Genomic DNA, 15,813 nt, shown 5'->3' with positions numbered 1-15,813 from the left:
CAAGACGAACCACACACGATTGAAGCTGCTGCCAGGGCAAGAGAGTATCGGGGAAGGGGGGGAGGGGGGGGTGGGAAAGGGCGAAGGGGGGGCCCAGGGGGATAGGGGTCTTGGTTGGGGATGTGTGGGGGGATAAGGCCCGCATGCCGAACCTGGTGGAACCCCATGTTGCTGCTTTCGTGCGGGGATGCGGGGAAAGCACAACACATGCAACACATGCACGAACGTGTTTTTTATGTGAGCACGGGTGCTGGTGCTGTTGCCTCAGGGCCACGTGTACCTGCTGGCCCGGCAATTTCGCGAGGCGGCGTCGGAGTATTTTCACGCGTACCGCTTCGTACCTGAAGAGCCGTTATTACTGTTATGTCTGGGAGTCACGTTGCTGTCGGAAGCTATGGCCTCCGCTGCAGCGATGGCGCCGGGCGCCGCCAGAGGAGGCGGCGGCGGCGGCGGCGGCGCTGCGTCCCAGCAGCTGCCGGCGCATCGCCACGGCCGCAGCGGCGGCGGCGGCGGTGGCAGTGGCGCGCTGCGCGACCGCAACCGAGGCGTGCTCGCCGGGTTTGCATTCCTGCAGGTACGGACGGGGTTGTACGGCAATTTATGTTACGATCCTACACTAAGTAGAGAGTTCGGCGGTGTCTTAGCTGGGCAAGGCTGTCATCCAGTGCGCTATGGGCCCCCGGTGCGCAGCTAGAAAACAATCCGCAAATACCGTGGGTGGAATACCCGTCGAAACTTAAATTTTTTTTTAACCGCCCAAAAAGCCCTCTTTCCCCCCTGCTTAATTCGCCAGTGGTTGTCTTATCCCGCCCTACCCCCTTCGTGAAGTCCATGAAACCCAAAACCTACATCTCCCCCTGGCCAGCACCCAGTCATATCGAAACCCAGCCACCTATTTCCCCCCTTCGCAACCCGCTGGCCCCCCACTGCACAGATGTACCAAAAGACCCGGGGCGGGCAGCTGAGTCAGGAGGTGTCGTACAACATGGGACGAGCAGCCCACCAGCTAGGCCTTCTGCACCTGGCTCACCACTATTACGAATTGGCGTTGGCGGCGCCGCCAGCTGCCGCCAAAGCAGGGTGGCAGTCAACGCTTGGGGGGGGCGGCGCCGCCGCCGCCGCCGCGGCCGCAGGTTTCGGTTCCGGTGCCGCGGCCACAGCGACCCATGGGTCCGGCGAGCGTTGGGATCTCCGTCGAGATGTGGCTCATAATCTTGTCCAGTTGTATCTCAGCAGCGGTGCGACAGAGCTGGCGCGGGAGGTGATGGCCAAGTACCTTGTGTTCTGATGGCTAGGGTGGTGTGCGGGGTGGGGCTTTCCTTCGGAATTTTCAGGGTGTCCTAAAAAGGCAACCCCCCTGTTGCGGCTGTTTGGGGAGAGGGCGGCCACCCCCCCTTCAGCTCCTGACATTACCTCGGACACGTCGGCCGTGTTCGTACAGTACCCCACGGGCAGTTTAAAAGCAATGTAGCTATCTATCTATTTACATGTCTATACATCTATACATACATATCTATACATACATACATGCATACGCTGGCCAACTTGCTCAATACGTTTGGAGTGACGTGGTGGTTTTGTGGGTGGTAGGGGGTTCGTAATGACGTTCAAGAGGTGGAATGGCCAGCTGGGGGAACATTAATGGACTGGGAGTGGAGTTCGGAGCGCTCTCCGGGTTTCCCTTGGGAGGTAGTGGTGGTGGACCCTTATGGCAGTGGTGGCGGGGTGGTGGTGGTGGTGGTGGTGGTGGTGGTGGAGGTGGTGGTGGTGGTGGAGATGGTGGAGGTAGTGGTGGTGGTGGTGGTGGTGGTGGAGGTGGTCTTAAGGTTTTGCAAGACGTTCGTAAAGCCCGGGATCGTAGTATAGGGATTTGCGGGGAGGATTCCCGGAGAGCGGAGCTGGGTGTGAGGGATGGCTCTCTTCGGGGGACACGGCAATTGGATAGGGAGCTGTGGTCATATGTGGCTGTCGGACAAGGAAGGTGTGGTGACTGGAGGGCGCGAGCTGAGCGAGCCAAACCACCGTGGAGGTCGAAACAAGCAGTCACATCTTTGTTTCTAATGGATATGCAGTATTCAGGAAGTTGAGCTAAACCAGGAAGTCTTCAAGCGACGTGGTTGTAAAATTGTACCGCCGGTAAGTCTTTGTACGGCGATGCAGAGCGCTTATGCTGGAATGCCATTGGGAGTCTTACATGCATAGTAATTACTGTCAACGCAGTTACACGAGAGTTGCTATAATGTCACAGCGTCAGTTATTACGCAGCGCCTGTCGTGCCTTGCAATCCGGGTTGCAGGCGTCGGCTCGCAGCTCAAACGGCAATGCTAGCAGCTCTCCTGGGTTAATGATGCGCTCTATTGCGGGAAAGATGCAGAACGGCTCCGTTAGTGCACAGTGCTCTGCTCTTTTAGGGAGCTTTCGGCCGGCCAGCATTCAGGTGCGATACGTGTATTAATACTTTCAAAACAATTGATAGGTTTACTAGATCGCATCCTTAATGGCGGTGCTGCTTCTTTGTAATGTTGCCACGACAGTTTTCAGCATCACCCACGTTTGCTCCGATGGGCTTCGCCGCGTCTGCACTCTCGGCCACCTCTTCGCTGTCTGTGTTGGGCTCCTTAGCACAGGTGTGTTCTCGAGGAAATTTTGTGACTGCGTGCTTGGTATTGGCTGCGGTGGTCAACAAACCCTCGATGGCGTCTGATCGAATAACAAACTTCTTGCCCGCTTCCTTTCCGCAGCACCGCGGAGTCTCCACGACAGAGTTAGCAGAGGACGGCGATTCTGATGAGGGAGTAAGTGAAGCGCCCATCCCTGTTTGAGTTTCCCTGCCGGTACGACGGCCACGCCAAGCTTGCGAGTCGCCCGAACTTGCACAGGACGCAACCTACTTACCTACCGTCATCTGGTCGATCAATCCGCAGAACGCCCTAAAAAGTCGCCTGTTCGGTGAAGAGCTATCAGACGTAAGGCTCAGGGCGGTCTGCGTAAACCTTAAACCCCCCCCTCACACACACGACCACCCGATGTGCCTTTCAAGTGTATCTCGATCGACGCAGTCAGACGCTTTGTGCTTTTTTCCTTTATAGCTATCCTATCTTCGATGACCTGACATGAATGACTGTATGAACTGCCGTCTGAGACCCGACTGCCCTTCTTGGGATTAAGACAGAAGCTACCGTATTGCATGACCGCGCGATGGGCCTGGATAGTAATGTACGACCTTGACCGTACATAATAACGGCCATCTGATGCGATGTACGGACCGAAGAGGGTGCCCTAGAAGCCCCATCAAAACTGACGTCAACTTGATACATACTGACACCTCCGTGATATCTTGCCCAAGGCAGTAGCTGCACACCGCAAGACGTTGGATTTATTACCGCCGTTTCACAGCACATAATCTGCTGCTACTGCTCCTCTTATTGCTCCTCCCAAATGCTGTTGCTGCATTTGGGTCCTGCTGCATAATTAATCTGCTACAGCTGCGCTATCCGTATTCGTCTGCACTCACACTGCGCTGCACCCGCAACGATGTCATATCACGTTCGCTTCCCCCTTGTCCGCTGCTGTATACTGCTGCTGCTTTCTTTCCCACGCCGCGCGCGCGCTCCTGGTGCGTCTGTTGCGCCTGCTGTGTATTACCCGCTACCTCTCTGCGCCTTCTTGCCATCCAGACATTATAACACGGGCTCCCCGGGGGCGGCGCTCTCTAGGAGGAGAGAGGAGAGCGGATGGCCCCGCGATGTGGAAGAGGAGGGGGAGGAGCGACGGGGAGGTGAAGGTGGAGGACGCCGCCGAGTGTACGAATCTCCGCAAGGCGCGGCCCAGCACAATACACCCAATATTACGACGGCAACGATGACAACGACGGTGACTGCGGCAATGTTGACGACGCGGCAGCAGGTCCACGTCATGAGGCATAGCTGCGGTTTGGAGATGAAGGACGTGTCTTTGTGTGTGTGTTTGTGTATATGAAGAAGTAAAGATTTGTGATTTGGGTCAGCTCATTCGGCGGTTCTCGACTGAGGAGAGGCCCGGCAAGAAGCGCCTTACGATGCGGTCCTCGAGTGCTCCCCCCCAACCCCCCAACCCCCCGGGTTGGTTTCGGACTCCATCTGTTTACCCAGCTTGCAAGTTTGGACGTTGGATCGTGAACTGGTATATGGTGCCGCCATGGAGATGGTTCCTGTCAGACCGTTAGGCTGCTTCGTCACATTTACCGACCAGCACACCTCGCTGGTCCGCTACGAGGACCTGGGCTCGAACGTACGACAACAATTTAAATACAAGCTCCGCACAAATGGGGGCCCCGTCTCTTAAAAAGCCCGTGGGGGGGCCATGGGCTGTCAATAGCCATCATTGCGGCACCGAGTGTTGGCGTCTCCCTTCGGTGCGCCTGAGCGCAATGTGCCTCTTGGCCCCCTACCTCCGACACCTCCGACAATTGAAGCGCTGCACTGCGGTCTGGTTAGGGCGTTGCAGATGAGCCGACCATCAAGGGCCGCTGTCGATTGCAAGCGTGCGCGCCCTAGTGTTGGCTCTCCGACGTCGAATTGCAAAGTGCCTGTGTGCTCTTTCTCGCCTGTACTCCTTCTCATCTTTTGGGGGTGTATTGTCCCATGGTGCCGTGAGCAAGGATCCTGGATACTTATAACAAACCCTAACAAACGATGAGGCAGATATTCACATAAGAGTCATGTGGGCTACAGCTTTACCAGCAGGTTTTCGTACGGTAATTGTCCAAGGAGCAAACGGTCCATTATGAGCTGGCTTGCATGCAATTCTGTCGCTGTTTATGACTGCCGTATTCCGTACTTACAGCAGACATAGGCAGTACGGCATTACATAATCAGTCTCCGCGGCGTACATCAGAGCTCTGGCTTACATGCTAGCTCGGGCAGTTCTGATATCCGTGTTGTCGAGGTGGCACCTGTGCCGGCATAACGTTTTTTTTCACATACGTGTGTGTTACGTGGTCGTGGATGTGTTCCCCGTACCTGCAAACCGCCCAATAGGAGCCGAGGGCTCAAGGGCTGCCAGATCGCCTATAAGCACCGTCCTACCTCGCACGTCAGACAAAGCAAGTGGTAAAGGAGACTCTCGACCAAAGAGAACGGTAGAGTTGCGGTGGGGCCACATACGTTCCAGCATCCTTGCCAGACGTTCAGGTTCCCACTTCATAGCGTCCTTCATATTCTCGAAGCGTGGGAAATCCATATCAGATCTGATATTGCCGTACACCGGACAGTCCAGCAAAACGTGCTTCTCATCTTCAATATGGCTATCATTGCCGCAGCAGGGGCATACTCGCTCCTCCCTAGGTATACAACGCCGTCCCTTGCCACAGCCAGTGCCCAACAGCAAAGCCTAAACTGCATAAGCTTGCGGTTCGAGGGGATAAACGTTGTGATATGCGGGAAGATCTCTCTCCTGCCCGCTTGCTCGGCCGCCAGGCCCATCCAATGCATATACTGCGCCATGTGAATTTCTGGTTGCTTTAAATCTGACGGGTACACGTCTGGCTGGACATCTAGACGCGTATGCTTCCAACCACTCATCAACCGATCGTTGAACTTCAATACCACACCTTCTGGCAACAGCCTGTTCCTTAGCCCTTCCACTCGTTCATCTGCCTCATGTAGCCCTTACGGGGCCTCTTTCCGTACATCCTGCCCCAGAAAGCTCAGAAAACGGAGGACTAGTGGCCCCCATCCGCCCGCTTCGGGATTGGAGAGGGCCTCTGCGATCTCCTGTCGCAGAACTTGGCGTGCCACATATGTATACGAGGATGTCATAACGTATGTGGGCTCACCGAAACTCAGTTACCCCTTTTGGACGCTAGAAATCTGGGCTGATGTGCGGTGTTTCCTGTTCCCCGTGGCTTTTAGGCGTTGAAGTATTGCCCTTGGGCCTTCGGCTCGTATGGGTAGTTTTACAGGTATGGGGTCACGCACCCCCAACCATGTAACACACATCTGTATACGAACATAGCGGCCGGATGGTGCGGCGGGATGCGCTCGGCGCTGAGCATTGTACTACAGGCATGGATGTCAGGAGGAACGTTCACTTTTGTGATGTGAGCAACTCGGCATGCTTAGATGGCAGACTTCCCACATAAGCTGGAGTGGGACCCCCGGAATGTGCTGAATGGCTACCTGTCCAGCGGACCCTGTCCGTCTGCCCTGGTCGTCAAGGCCGGCATTTCCGGGGTTTCCTTATGGATGCCCTGTATAGTCACTACCCCTCATTACTTCAGCAACTATCGTAAATCCTTCATGTGAACGAAACATGTAATCCTGGGGTGTTTGCTGTTTACCGGCCGCTCAACATGTGAAGGTAGCCACATGCCAAGCAATGCGTCGCTTGCATGGCACTTAATGACAGGCCTGCGTTACATGATTCACATGCAGGCATATGCATGCCATGGCCATGCGTGTACCGTACGTTATTTCACAGCGGTGGCAATCCAACAGTATGTACGCGTCGTCCAGACCCATGTTCATTTCTTCACTTTTCCTAGCCCACTTAGGGCGCCGTAAAAGTACAACACTTGAGGTTGTTTTGTGATTTGGGAACAGTTGGGCTTGTTTAGTGGGTGGAAAGCAGTTGGGCTGTATGCAGTGATACTCACACGCGGCTGAAATCATGTATTTTGTACAGCTTAAAGCTTCATGACATCACCATAGATATCGCGTGGCCCGGACCGCGGCGGAATGGTGAAGTGCACCACATCTGCGATAACACTTCGTACAACACTTCGTCCGATCTAGTGTTAGGTCCCACAAGGCCATGATGTGACCATGTATGTTACTCCACCTGGCTTTTGGCGGCACGTTGGTGCTACTAGCTTGTATCTGGCCTGTGAGGTACCTGCGCTTTAGAGCCAACCATGACCCGGGGAGGTGGCCATTTTTTGTGGAGGGTCTTTTCCGTCCTACAGACGGCAACCAACGATAGCAGTGCGATCTTCTTAACCTTCAATAGAGTTGAGGGGAAGAGGAAAAGAAGGAATTCCGCTCGGACGAAGAGGGGGGCCGCGGGTACTTGACGCTGCACAGCCACATTCCCATCCGCTCGGACGAAGAGGGGGGCCGCGGGTACTTGACGCTGCACAGCCACATTCCCACCCGTTAAAACCGGACCAGCGCAGTACTTGAGCTGTCAAGAAAATTATCGAAGACCTGATTTGGAACAAACTGGACATAACCAAACGGCCATGCGACAGGTTGTCCAGCAGGCAATTTTATTTTAGGCAATCAACCTGCAGTTCTGAGTTAAAGAGAATGCAAGTGAAAAGGTTCAGCCCTTGGGGATGCTTAGGGCGCTTACTTTACGACTCAAAACGAATCGCAGTTACAGAAAAGAACATCAAGACTAAGCTCAATGCCAATTTAGTTGCGCAAATATCGATTAAAATGAGGAGTAAGCCATCCTTGACCCTGTCGGCGAAAGCAAATCGTCGCCAAATCGCCGTACGCTCGTCCACCAGGCTCTTGCCGTGGGGTGTCGGGATTTTCCTTCCGGCACGATACTTTCCCAGTCGCTTTTGAACTTAACAACTCACTAATCCTTTCCATAGTTGAGCTGATTGATTGCAAGCGGCACAGCTTCCATATTACTGCTATTTCTCTTTGATAGCGGATGCCTCTATCACTAGGCCTTAGGTCTCGGACCGCCGGGACGGTGCATAGCCTTGTTGGAAGATGCTGTCGACAAGCTCCTCGTGCTTGCCTTTATCGAAACGTTGATGCCTCGATGTCGAGAATGGGGCAGCGCCCGGCGCTGCAGTTGAGTTCGAAACTCCCCCGGCCGCAAAGGTTCTCAGTTAGTCGTCGCCAAGCAGTCAAGGTGCAGGCTGTTTTCGAACGGTTTACGGAGCGGTCAATTAAGACTGTCATGATTGCCCAAGCGGAAGCCAAGTCTTTCGGTCACAATGAGGTGCGCTGGGACAGGCCGCTACGTCTTCACTATGTCCTTGGCATCTTAAGTGGCTGCGCTATGTACAGGTGAACACAGAGCATATCCTCCTGGGTTTGGTAGCTGAGGAGAGCCTGAGCAAGAACGGCTACTTGAACAGCGGTGTGACGCCTGAACGCGCTAAAGCAACTGTGGAGGCAATTTTTGGGCGCAAACGACCTGTTAGCCACGGTGAAAGCATACCGTTCAGTCGCGAAGTTCGGAAAATGTTCGAGGCTGCAACTCACGTAAGTTGTCCGCGATGTTGCGCACTCTCGGACGTTAGACCAGCCTGGTTTCTCATTTCTTCTATCAATTGTTGGCCCTTTTTGTTCATTAGTAACATACAGGGGCTTGCACTTCTGCCTTCTTGCCAGTTGAGATGGCGTGAACCCTGGACTGACCGGCAGCTTCGCCTGTTCACAGGAGTGCAAACGCTCCAACGTCAACTGGATATCACCGGAGCACATCTTGCTGGCTATGCTCGCTATGCCGGACTGCAATGGGAAGCGCGTCCTTCACTCGTGAGTCCTTGAGTCTTAACTTAGGACTCGGGCTTTTACATGAAAGCGCGGATTAAATGATTGTTATTATCACACAACATGGTGCTACACACATACTTCCTATCGACGGCCTGTAGACCCTTCAACATGGCAGCTAGGGTCTGTCCTTCGCCAATTAACCTACAGTGTGCCGACCCAGCTCATCCCAATTGAAGTAACAAACTGGTCAATTACAAATGTCTTCAATGAGTGCGTCTGGCGATCGCCCAAGCTTTGTCGATTGTTCAGTTTGATGTAGCTGTCCATGCCCTGGAAAACGTTCAACTACGGAAATTACGTGCCGCCTATCATAGAACTCTTACTAAGGTTTAACATATAGCATTTCGCGCGAGCGACATCAGTGCTTACACACAATCTTGGTGCGACCTGCTCTTCAATCTGTTCTATCATGTTTATGCTACACCGTCTTGTTCATGCACTTCCAAATTAGCCTCCTCTTGCTATCCTCTTTATTTATCCGCTCCTCAGGCTGTCTGTGGACGTGGATGGTCTTAAGGCTGAGGCCTCTAAGCGCCTCAAAGGCGATACGGACGCGGAGCAGGCGAAGAAGAAGCAGGCACGTATACTGCCACACCACCATTTTCCACGCAGCCCTACCCCTTGCTCTTGGTCCTTAGTCTGGGTCCAATCGCAAACACGCACACACACAGACATTAAAACACGAACAAAACCTGCCGAAGCGCTTCCGATTAGCTAGTTCCCTCGAGACTGCTGACCCAGCGGTTGCCTTTTTGAATTCACCTCTTCCCTCATCTGCCGACACAGTTTGCAGCATTGTTGGCAACGTTCTTTGTTTTGGTAAACTTTTGTTTGGAGTCCAAATCTGCACACTTTTACCTGGAAACCGCCTTCTCAGGCTACGACGTGGAAGATAAACTCATGGCCTGGCCCTGCCAGACCGTATCTGCCGTTTAACTGCGCTTTATTTAGGACTCCCTTCCACCACTGAACGTTCCCTCCACTTAAAAAATCACTACGGGTCAATATCTTGCACATTGTCCTACATTTTTGGTCTTTTCTTGGAGTATCCGTTTATGGTATTTCCTTTGTATTTCTTTTTTATCAATCTTCTGAGCTTTGATGTATCCTCCTCTCTCCTCTCCTCTCTCGGGTTCCCTCCACCAGGCCTCTGGTGCCAAAGAAGGTCCCAAGATGACCGAGGAGTACTGCAAGGACCTGTGTGCGGAGGTTCGGGCGGGCAGGATCGACCCGGTAGGTGGCCGGATGATCGGGGCCCAGCAGTGGTAGTCGGCTGGCGGGCCGTTGCCCAGGCTGATATCACGGACGTGCACCTGCATGCTGGACTTTTCGTAGTTATGGTGGACGGTAATTGAACATAAGCAGTGGCCGAGGAGCAGCAGATACATTGTTGGATGTCGATAAACAGAAGGGTTGAATGGTCTGAAAGGACCGGGTTGAGGGCGCAGCTTTGCCTGGTGCGTGACATGATGTCCACTCCCAGCGAGCAGGCCAGCGCTTTCCTGATTTTGCATCCCGGCGGTCGGGTCCAACTGCTGGAAGCTTCCATCCCTCCCGGGGCATAGCTTGACTAGCTAGGCGTCATTGCATTGGACTGCCTGGGCAGCTTGCGTTTTGGGCGTTTGTACTTCATCAAAATATTGTGCATTACCAAAGCACTTGACTTAGTTCTTGTACTTTTGGAACTTTCCCCTTCATCCCCCTTACAGGTGGTGGGTCGCGAGCGGGAGGTGTCACGTGTCGTACAAATTCTGGCGCGTCGTACTAAGAACAACCCCATTCTGTTGGGCGAGCCCGGGGTAGGGAAAACCGCCATCGCGGAAGGGCTTGCGTCAGCTATCGTACATCGTACGGCATCCCTCGACGGCGCTCCGCTTCCTGAGTTTCTGCATTCGAAGCGGATTCTGCAGCTGGACGTAGGGCTGTTGATTGCAGGTAGGGTGTGTTTTGTGTGTGTTGAGGGGCTATGGTGGCAGGGATTAGAGGGGTTGGGAAGAAGCGAACAGTATAGTAAGATTTTTAAACTATCTGAGCGGCGATGTGATATCATACATATGTATTTGCATGGTTTTGGAGGCTAGGCTGGGGAATTGGCTGCTGGAGGATGGAAGGATAAGGAAGTGGGTTGGACAGAGGAGGCCGAGGTACAGCGATTACTTGACGGAGGTTGTATGTCCGCGAGTACATGGGGTGTTTTGTGTCCTGTGTTGTGTGTCAACAGAACCCTAATGTTATGTGTGTATGAACGTATGTATGTATTTATGCACGTACGTGAAGGAATGGATGAGGGCGGGAATGCTAGGATTCTATTGGGTGCTGGGGGCCAGCTAGAACTTCGGGTTTAAGGGTAGACCTCTCACGAAAGGAACCCTTACCACATTTGTCGTCCGCATTGTCGTACAGGTGCAAAGGAGCGTGGAGAGCTGGAGAGCCGTGTGACCAAGCTCATCGCGGAGGTCAAGGAGGCGGGCAACATCATTCTCATGTACGGCAATCAGAAATCCGTGGCATAAGGGGGAAATGGGAAGGGGGTATGGAAAGGAGACAGGGTAAAGGCGGCTGAGCGGCGGCGAGTTGTGTTACCCGGATGGTTGGGGAAAACCCCTGAGGTCTTGTGTTTAAGTAGTGAAGGAGGCCTTGACATGTGTGACAGTCGAGGAACAGGATATCGGGGGGGGCGTTAAGCTCAGGAAACGGTAGGTCCTAAGAGGCGGCTGATTGCGAAATATTTCATGAAAAAATCCCACGCTTTGTGTGAGAATGAGGCATAGTTGAAGGAACCTGGTGATGGATGTTCGCGTTGGACTCACTCAGGATCGACGAGATCCACACGCTGGTGGGCGCCGGCAGCGTCGGTCGCGGCGGCGGCGGCGGCCTGGATATCGCCAACCTGGTGAAGCCTGCTCTGGCGCGAGGGGAGTTTCAGGTCATTGGCGCTACGACATTGGACGAGCACCGCAAATACATAGAACGCGACGCCGCCCTGGAGCGACGCTTCCAGCCCATCACCGTTGACGAGCCCACGCCCGAGGCCACCCTGGCCATCCTCATGGTACGTGACGTGTATGTACGGAACTGGTCCCCATGTCTTCAGTACGGCAGTTAGTAATGTGAACTGTTTTCATTTGATTATGATTTCCCCACCCCGCCATCTCAGCCTGATTTGGATGGCTCCTGAAAAATTACAAACATACAAACCCACAGGGCCTGAAGGAGCGTTACGAGCGGCACCACCGCTGCGCCTATACGGAGGAGGCGCTCGCGGCAGCTGTCACGCTCTCCCACAAGTACATCGCGGACCGCTTCCTGCCTGACAAGGCCATCGACCTCATCGATGAGGCCGGGTCGCGAGCCCGCATCGCGGCGTTCACCGCCCGGCAGACACGCAGCCGGCAACAGGCCCGCATGGCATCATTGGCTTTGTCACCAGGATCCGGATCTGGATCTTCGTCGTACAGTCGGGATCATCCCAAGCTCCACGAGTATTTACAGGTGGGTCTGTGGTTGCGGGTGTGTGTAGCGCAGTGTAGTGTAATGTAGTGTAGTGTGGGACAGGTATGTCGGTCGGCATCACTGGGTGACGGATGATCCATTTTACCGTCATTTCAGCCCTCCCTAGTCTCCCCCCCCATCGGCGGCATCAGCATCGGCATAACAGTTTCATTCCATGCTTCCTTGCGTATTATCCACAATGAGCTCTAATCGCATAAGAAAGCGGCGGCGATTAAGACTGTATCCCCCTCGCTCCGAAACCCGCTTCCCCCGCCGCGACTCCTCCCAGGTCCTGGCCACCAAGGACGAGGCGGTCAAGGACGGGCTGTACGAGGAGGCGGTCATCCTGCGCAGGAGGGAGATGGACTACAGGTAAAGCGGTGCAGAGTAGGGGGGAGAGAGTGTGAGGATGATGGAGGGTGCCACAATGACTTTGCGTTACCCTGCCGTGAATTGTTTGTATGCGTGCTAAAGTGAATTCATGGACATTCAGCCGGAAATTCTTTGAATATTTAAAAATGATGTTTCTAGTTCAGGATCTCTTTGTCGAAGCGAACATGTACAAGTTTGTTTATACTAGCACATCCGTACTTCAGCGTCTGCTGTTTTTTCTTGATTAATTTCCTGATCCCCCTCCTATCCCCTGCTAGGTCTGAGCTGGCGGGTCCCAGCTCTGACGGCTCGGTGTTGCCGGTAGTGGGGGTGGAGGACATCGAGGCCATTGTCTCCGCCTGGACAGCCATTCCCGTGGAGAAGATGAACGACGACGAGAAGGAGCGATTGCTGAACATGGTATGACACATTGTGGTAGGAATCTACGACGCCCTTGATTGTTTTCTTGGGGGGAGGGCTTGGTTAGGACCCTCTTACGGGGGTGTCAAACCCTATGAACCCCTTCTATTTGCAAATAGTTTCCCCTTCCCCAACGCTTTTTTCCTTCACCCGAGTCCCCCACGCACCCTTTCAATTTTCCCCCCGCACGGGTCAATCGCCTATGTATGCTTCATCGCACCCCCCCTCCCGCACGCCCCCTCCTCCCCGCCTCCCTCCGCACCCCAGCGTTCCGATTTGGGTCACCACGTGGTGGGTCAGGAGGACGCAGTGGAGTCCATTGCCACTGCGCTGTGCCGAGCTAGGTGCGGACTGAAGGACCCGCGTCGCCCGGTTGCCTCGCTGCTGTTCGTCGGGCCCACAGGTAACAGCACTGCTGTGTGTGTGTGTGTGTTTGTGCGTATGCGCGTGTGCGTGATCGTTTCCAAGACGTTCATATCTTGTCTGCCAAAATTCCAGCAACCCCTCCGTACAAAGCCAAACGAAACATGAAAAAGTGCCCTCTCCTTATTACCAACAACCCTCAAGTAGAAGGACGTGCTGAAATTAGTATGATTATTATTGTTTTAAAAATTATTGGTATGAAAAATGGTATGAAACCGGCTGCAGGCGTGGGTAAGACCGAGCTGGCCAAGGTGCTCTCTGAGCAGTACTACGGCTCCAGGGACGCCCTCTTGCGACTGGACATGTCCGAGTACATGGAGCGGCACAGCGTGTCCAAGTTGGTCGGGGCCCCGCCGGGTTACGTTGGTTTCGGAGAGGGCGGAAAGCTGACGGAAGCGATTCGGCGACGGCCCTTCAGTGTCGTACTGTTTGACGAGATCGAGAAGGCACACCCCGATGTGTTTGCGGTTCTGCTGCAAATCCTGGAGGACGGCAGACTGACAGACTCGCAGGTTGGGCGGTTCGGGTGGGGAGAGGTGTGGGGAGGGGTGGTAATGGGGTGTTGTAAAAACACACAGGGCCTTCCCCGGACGAAAAGTTGTTTAGATGGGCCGTTCTATCCAGGAATGGTGCGTGGGGCATCTACAGATTTCAGGAAGTCATATCTTTTACTTCCGATCGGAGATCAGCTCAAAAATGAGTTAAAGACCACAACCAGGTATTTATTTTCGGAAGAATAATTAACGATTAAAAAATGAAGCGATCCTACCAGGGATCGAACCTGGAATCTCCGGTTCCGTAGACCGGCGCTTTATCCATTAAGCCATAGGACCTATGGGTTGGATTGATCTCGATTTCTAAGTACGATCAAAGTGGTGGAAGTGGGAACGGCGTATCCAACGGATAGGACAGTACAAAGTCCTAGAGAGGTGAGGTGAATCCCCTACTACTAGGGCCTAGGACCCTCTAAAATCTTTAAACCAGGAATACAGAAAACGCTCCAAACTTTCCTATTTCCCTGCAATTCCCCCACAGCTCAAATCGTTTTCGCCGTCATCATCATTTTGATCATATCCGTACCTTCTACCCGTATAGGGCCGTACGGTGTCGTTCAAGCACGCCATGATCATCCTGACCTCCAACATCGGCTCTCGGGTCATCGCCGCCGGCAGCGGTACCGCGGGCGGTGGTGTCGGTAGCGGCGGCGTGTTCTCCCGCGGCGCGGATATTGTGGGGGATGACGACCGGCTGGCGGCACTGGCGTCACACAAGCTGAAACAGGAGGTCCTCGGAGAGGTCCGGAGCTTCTTCAGCCCCGAGCTACTGAACAGGTGATATGGTTTTTGTAGCGGGTGACGCCTCAGTATAGCGGGAGGAGCCGCGATGATTGGTTTCTTGTGAACACAGGAAAAGATTGATATAGCTTGTTGTAATGAACTCAATTTTAAGGGGAGACATTACAGGGCGCCTCGCGTGTGACTCGGTTGTTTTGGGCCGTGTTGTCGTACTACTATCGTACCGATAAAAAGGTTGGATAAGACTGTCGGTAACGGTAAAGTCTTTCCGTGTACCTGACCGTAATAGACTTTTACACATTTCTGCCCCACCCTTCTGCCTTTCTGCTACCTGTGGGTTTTAATTGGTTCTACATTTGCCTTACCTGTACCGCTGCTTTTTTCTTTTTTCTACCAAACAACACAGGTTTGACGAGACGGTGGTGTTCCAGCGGTTGCGTCGTGCTGACGTGGCCACCATCGCGGGCCTTATGATGGAGGAGACGGTTGACCGCGCTGCGGAGCGTGGATTGCAAGTCGAGGTGGCCCCGCCACTGATGGAGCACATCATTGCGGAAGGGTACAGCGAGGAGTACGGCGCTCGTCCATTACGGCAGGCGATTGTACGGTGAGTGTGGAGTTGACGCAGGTCTGGATGATATGATATGGGGTGACACCGGCTTGAGGCTGTCGCACATTTTTGAATTGTTTCGACTGTGTGGGGTTATGGGTCGTATGATGCATGTCATTGTGATATGTCGTACAGAAAGAGCCTTGGGGTCGAAGAGGAGTTTTACTTGGGCTGTCACCGATAATGAAACTGCATTTCCTGTGGTGTGCGTGAAATTCTACTGTGTTTACGACGTACACGCCCATCTTTAATACCCTCTTCTCCCCTCATCTTTGCATGCACTGTACAGATTGGTGGATGATCCGCTGTCGGATGCCGTACTGCACCGTAAGTTCGCGCCGGGCACTCGTCTGGTGTTGTCGCTGAACTCCGACGGCGTCGTCACCGCCCGTACGGCAGAGGAGGAGGAGGCAGCTGCCGCCGCCGTGGCGGCGTCATGCACCGACCTAACCACTTCGCACCTGGCTCAACACCCCAGCGGCGTCGACGGCGGCATTCTGGTGTCCGTCGGCCCTGGTGGGACGTACGGCAGTGACGACGGTGGCGCCGCGAGCTCGTCCAGGCGGGAGAAGGTAGTACTGACGGCGACTCTGGAGGACAATTGAGTCTGGAAGGAAGGAAAGGTGAAGCAATGGGATAAGGGGCGATACGATCTTTCGCCACTGCTGTCGTACATTCCGCTGCCTCGTCCTTTCAACTT

General features: G+C 54.0%; 3 protein-coding genes across 3 annotated transcripts in view; all 3 read left to right on the top strand.

Annotated features, from left to right (window-relative positions):
* VOLCADRAFT_90359 (uncharacterized protein) overlaps window positions 1-1,288 on the top strand; it is a gene marked incomplete at both ends in the record, with an annotated part of 12,649 nt that extends 11,361 nt beyond the window's left edge. The window contains 2 exons of the mRNA XM_002949937.1: window positions 269-574; window positions 935-1,288. Coding sequence (XP_002949983.1) covers window positions 269-574; window positions 935-1,288 — 660 coding nt within the window. The remainder of the gene's footprint in view (window positions 1-268; window positions 575-934) is intronic.
* Window positions 1,289-1,641: 353 nt separating this feature from the next.
* Window positions 1,642-3,112, top strand: VOLCADRAFT_104519 (uncharacterized protein; the record flags this gene model as incomplete). The annotated part of the gene is made up of 6 exons (XM_002949936.1): window positions 1,642-1,815; window positions 2,297-2,437; window positions 2,535-2,627; window positions 2,742-2,795; window positions 2,880-2,966; window positions 3,041-3,112. The coding sequence occupies 6 exons, from the start codon at window positions 1,642-1,644 to the stop codon at window positions 3,110-3,112; spliced, it is 621 nt and encodes a 206-aa protein (XP_002949982.1).
* Window positions 3,113-7,767: 4,655 nt separating this feature from the next.
* clpD (ClpD chaperone, Hsp100 family) lies at window positions 7,768-15,718 on the top strand (the record flags this gene model as incomplete). Its single annotated transcript, XM_002949935.1, has 16 exons — window positions 7,768-7,941; window positions 8,010-8,207; window positions 8,386-8,483; window positions 8,991-9,082; window positions 9,598-9,734; window positions 10,211-10,436; window positions 10,905-10,986; window positions 11,316-11,553; window positions 11,706-11,997; window positions 12,385-12,448; window positions 12,644-12,785; window positions 13,053-13,188; window positions 13,434-13,720; window positions 14,304-14,539; window positions 14,910-15,110; window positions 15,403-15,718. The coding sequence occupies 16 exons, from the start codon at window positions 7,768-7,770 to the stop codon at window positions 15,716-15,718; spliced, it is 2,919 nt and encodes a 972-aa protein (XP_002949981.1).
* Window positions 15,719-15,813: the final 95 nt, after the last annotated feature.

The sequence above is a fragment of the Volvox carteri genome, assembly GCF_000143455.1.
Source record: "Volvox carteri f. nagariensis unplaced genomic scaffold VOLCAscaffold_16, whole genome shotgun sequence".
Classification (NCBI taxonomy): Eukaryota; Viridiplantae; Chlorophyta; class Chlorophyceae; order Chlamydomonadales; family Volvocaceae; genus Volvox; species Volvox carteri.
The sequence above is the reverse complement of the archived record's forward strand: the minus strand, read 5'-3'. Positions and strand labels throughout refer to the sequence as shown.